At 37.4% G+C, this 2270-nt stretch overlaps 1 protein-coding gene across 1 annotated transcript; it reads right to left on the bottom strand.

The window, feature by feature from the left end:
• Nucleotides 1–200: 200 nt before the first annotated feature.
• On the bottom strand, nucleotides 201–1386 carry LOC110898078. The gene has a single exon (XM_022144809.2). The coding sequence runs from the start codon at nucleotides 1280–1282 to the stop codon at nucleotides 344–346; it is 939 nt and encodes a 312-aa protein (XP_022000501.1). The 5' UTR covers nucleotides 1283–1386; the 3' UTR covers nucleotides 201–343.
• Between the last annotated feature and the right edge of the window lie 884 nt (nucleotides 1387–2270).

Here is a 2270-nt window from a genome sequence, read left to right as displayed (position 1 = left end):
AGTGAGAGTGTTTTTCATCCGAGTTAGAGTGGACACAAAGAAAGACAAGAGGAGTGGAATGTGGGAACAAAAGAAAATGTAATATCAATTTTGTAAACAAATTATTATTATCAGTTTTGTATTTATCAGCAAAAATAACACATCGATTCCATATATCATAATCATGGTTTAGATATATCCCAAGGTTTTGAATTAGTATGTGTAAACATAAGAAAAACTTTTTTTAAAGGAAAATAATACACAAAGTATGTGTAAACATAAGAAAAAAACTTGTTTTAAAAAAAAGGAAAATAAAACACAAAAATAATTATAATTTTTACAAGATGTATGTATTCACTTCTTTCTAACTTTTGGTCGCGTAAACTAACAAGGAAAATTCTTTCATCTCATCTTTAGTCCTCACCTTGTCTTCCAACCATAACCTACTATCCACCCCGTTTCTTGTTCTAAACAAAAAAACCGCATGGCCCGACCCGGTCCGGGTCCCGGATCCGGACCCGGAACCGAAAAACCAATCATGAACATCCCACATTAGATCAACCGATGACCCATCAACAACTATGGTCTGGTTCCCCCTAAAATTCCACTGTAGCCTCTTAACCCGAATCACGACCCGTTTATCGATACAAACCGATAACGTCGGATTATTCTTCACACCGTCACCTTCTCCGGTGCACCGGATCACAACATCATGCAAACTTCCGGCATCAGAAAACTGAGCCTTTGTAGAATAAAGGGTATTTCCGTAAATATACTCCTTCCGTGAAACTAAATAAAACTTCACATTTTGTTTCTGCATTTTGACTTTCTTCAAAACGGCGTCGTCCGACATGTCTCCTAGGAACAACCCCAGTTCTGAATCAACCATGATTAAAACATAGTACTTCTCAACAGGTTCTGCGCCGGGGCCGTACTGCGCTGTTGAAAGATCATAGAAAACCTCGAACTTTGAGTTATTGACCGTTTCAAACACTTTGGTACCTCGTTTTTTCCGAAACAATCTTGAATTCGTGTTTAACCGGAAAACCGTGGTGGGGTCGTCGCCGGAGCTTATTTGAAGGCCTTGTGTTGTGGCGTTCCGGCACCACGTGACGGTGATCAGGTGGTGGCTGCCGGTGGATAAGGTGGTTTTGTATATATTCGTAGTGGCGGTTTGGATCGACCCGGTTAAATTCAGTTTCTTTTGAGAAACCGAATTTGAAACATTCTTGTGATTTGAACATGATGATTTTTGAGACAGTTGAACTGATAATTCACTGTAACAAGAAATCAAACCCATCATTTTTGTTGGTTTTTCTTGTTCAGCAAAACCCTTAACCGTAAATCCTAAAGTTCAACCAGAAGTATACGTGTGTGATGAAAAAAATATTTTTTGCGTCTGATAAGAAAAACAAATGGCAGAAAAGAGTATATATATTTGGAAAAATTTGGTGTGTGTGATATATTTTTTTTTTCTTTTAATAATAACTATAAGTTTGGAGGTTTTGCCAGGTCATGTGAGATATTTGGAATAAAATAATGCAGGTGGAGTCTTAGGGTTAGTGTGTTTTTTCTGTTTATAGTTGGGCAAGGTGTGAATATGGATTAAAAAATTAATAGTTATTAGCTATATGATGTGGTCATTACCCTCACGTCAGTGTCATGTCACCCATTTTTAATCCATAATTCAAAACCACTACCCTAAGGGTGTGGTAATGACCAAAACCAATATCTCATTGTTTATTTTCATTTATCTTTTTCTAAAGAAAAAAAAGAAATGATTATTTGAAAAATGAAAAGGAGGACCATGGTTGCTATGGTTTAATCAATGCAAATCATGGTGGATTAGGGAAGTGGATGGTATAACTTTCCATTCATGTTTCTACGTGATGAATCATGTTCCAACCATAACCATCACACCCTTTAACGTTTAGTGGTGTAAATTTTGGCAATTTATAAAATGTTGTCGGTTATCCCTAAAATGATTACTTGGATATGCTCTTGGTGATGAATTAGATCTTCTAATTATTTGTGTTGATATTGGGTGGATGTGAGATAATAACTAACTTTGAAAATTTTGATGATTATCTTTCTTTTTTTTTTTTTTTTTAGAGTGACTTTCTATGTACATGACTTAGCTGTCATCGGGAGTTTGTCAAAGATAAAACTCTCGTCAGCCCCGCACTTGAGGACGCGATGTTCTATCGGGCCCCGACCCCCCGCAAGCTGATCTCCCCCTGGAAACCATACTGCCCCCACACGAGAAACTCGCTGGGGTAACAGCTGGGTAA

This window comes from Helianthus annuus, chromosome 13, assembly GCF_002127325.2.
Source record: "Helianthus annuus cultivar XRQ/B chromosome 13, HanXRQr2.0-SUNRISE, whole genome shotgun sequence".
NCBI classification, from domain to species: domain Eukaryota; kingdom Viridiplantae; phylum Streptophyta; class Magnoliopsida; order Asterales; family Asteraceae; genus Helianthus; species Helianthus annuus.
The sequence above is the reverse complement of the archived record's forward strand: the minus strand, read 5'-3'. Positions and strand labels throughout refer to the sequence as shown.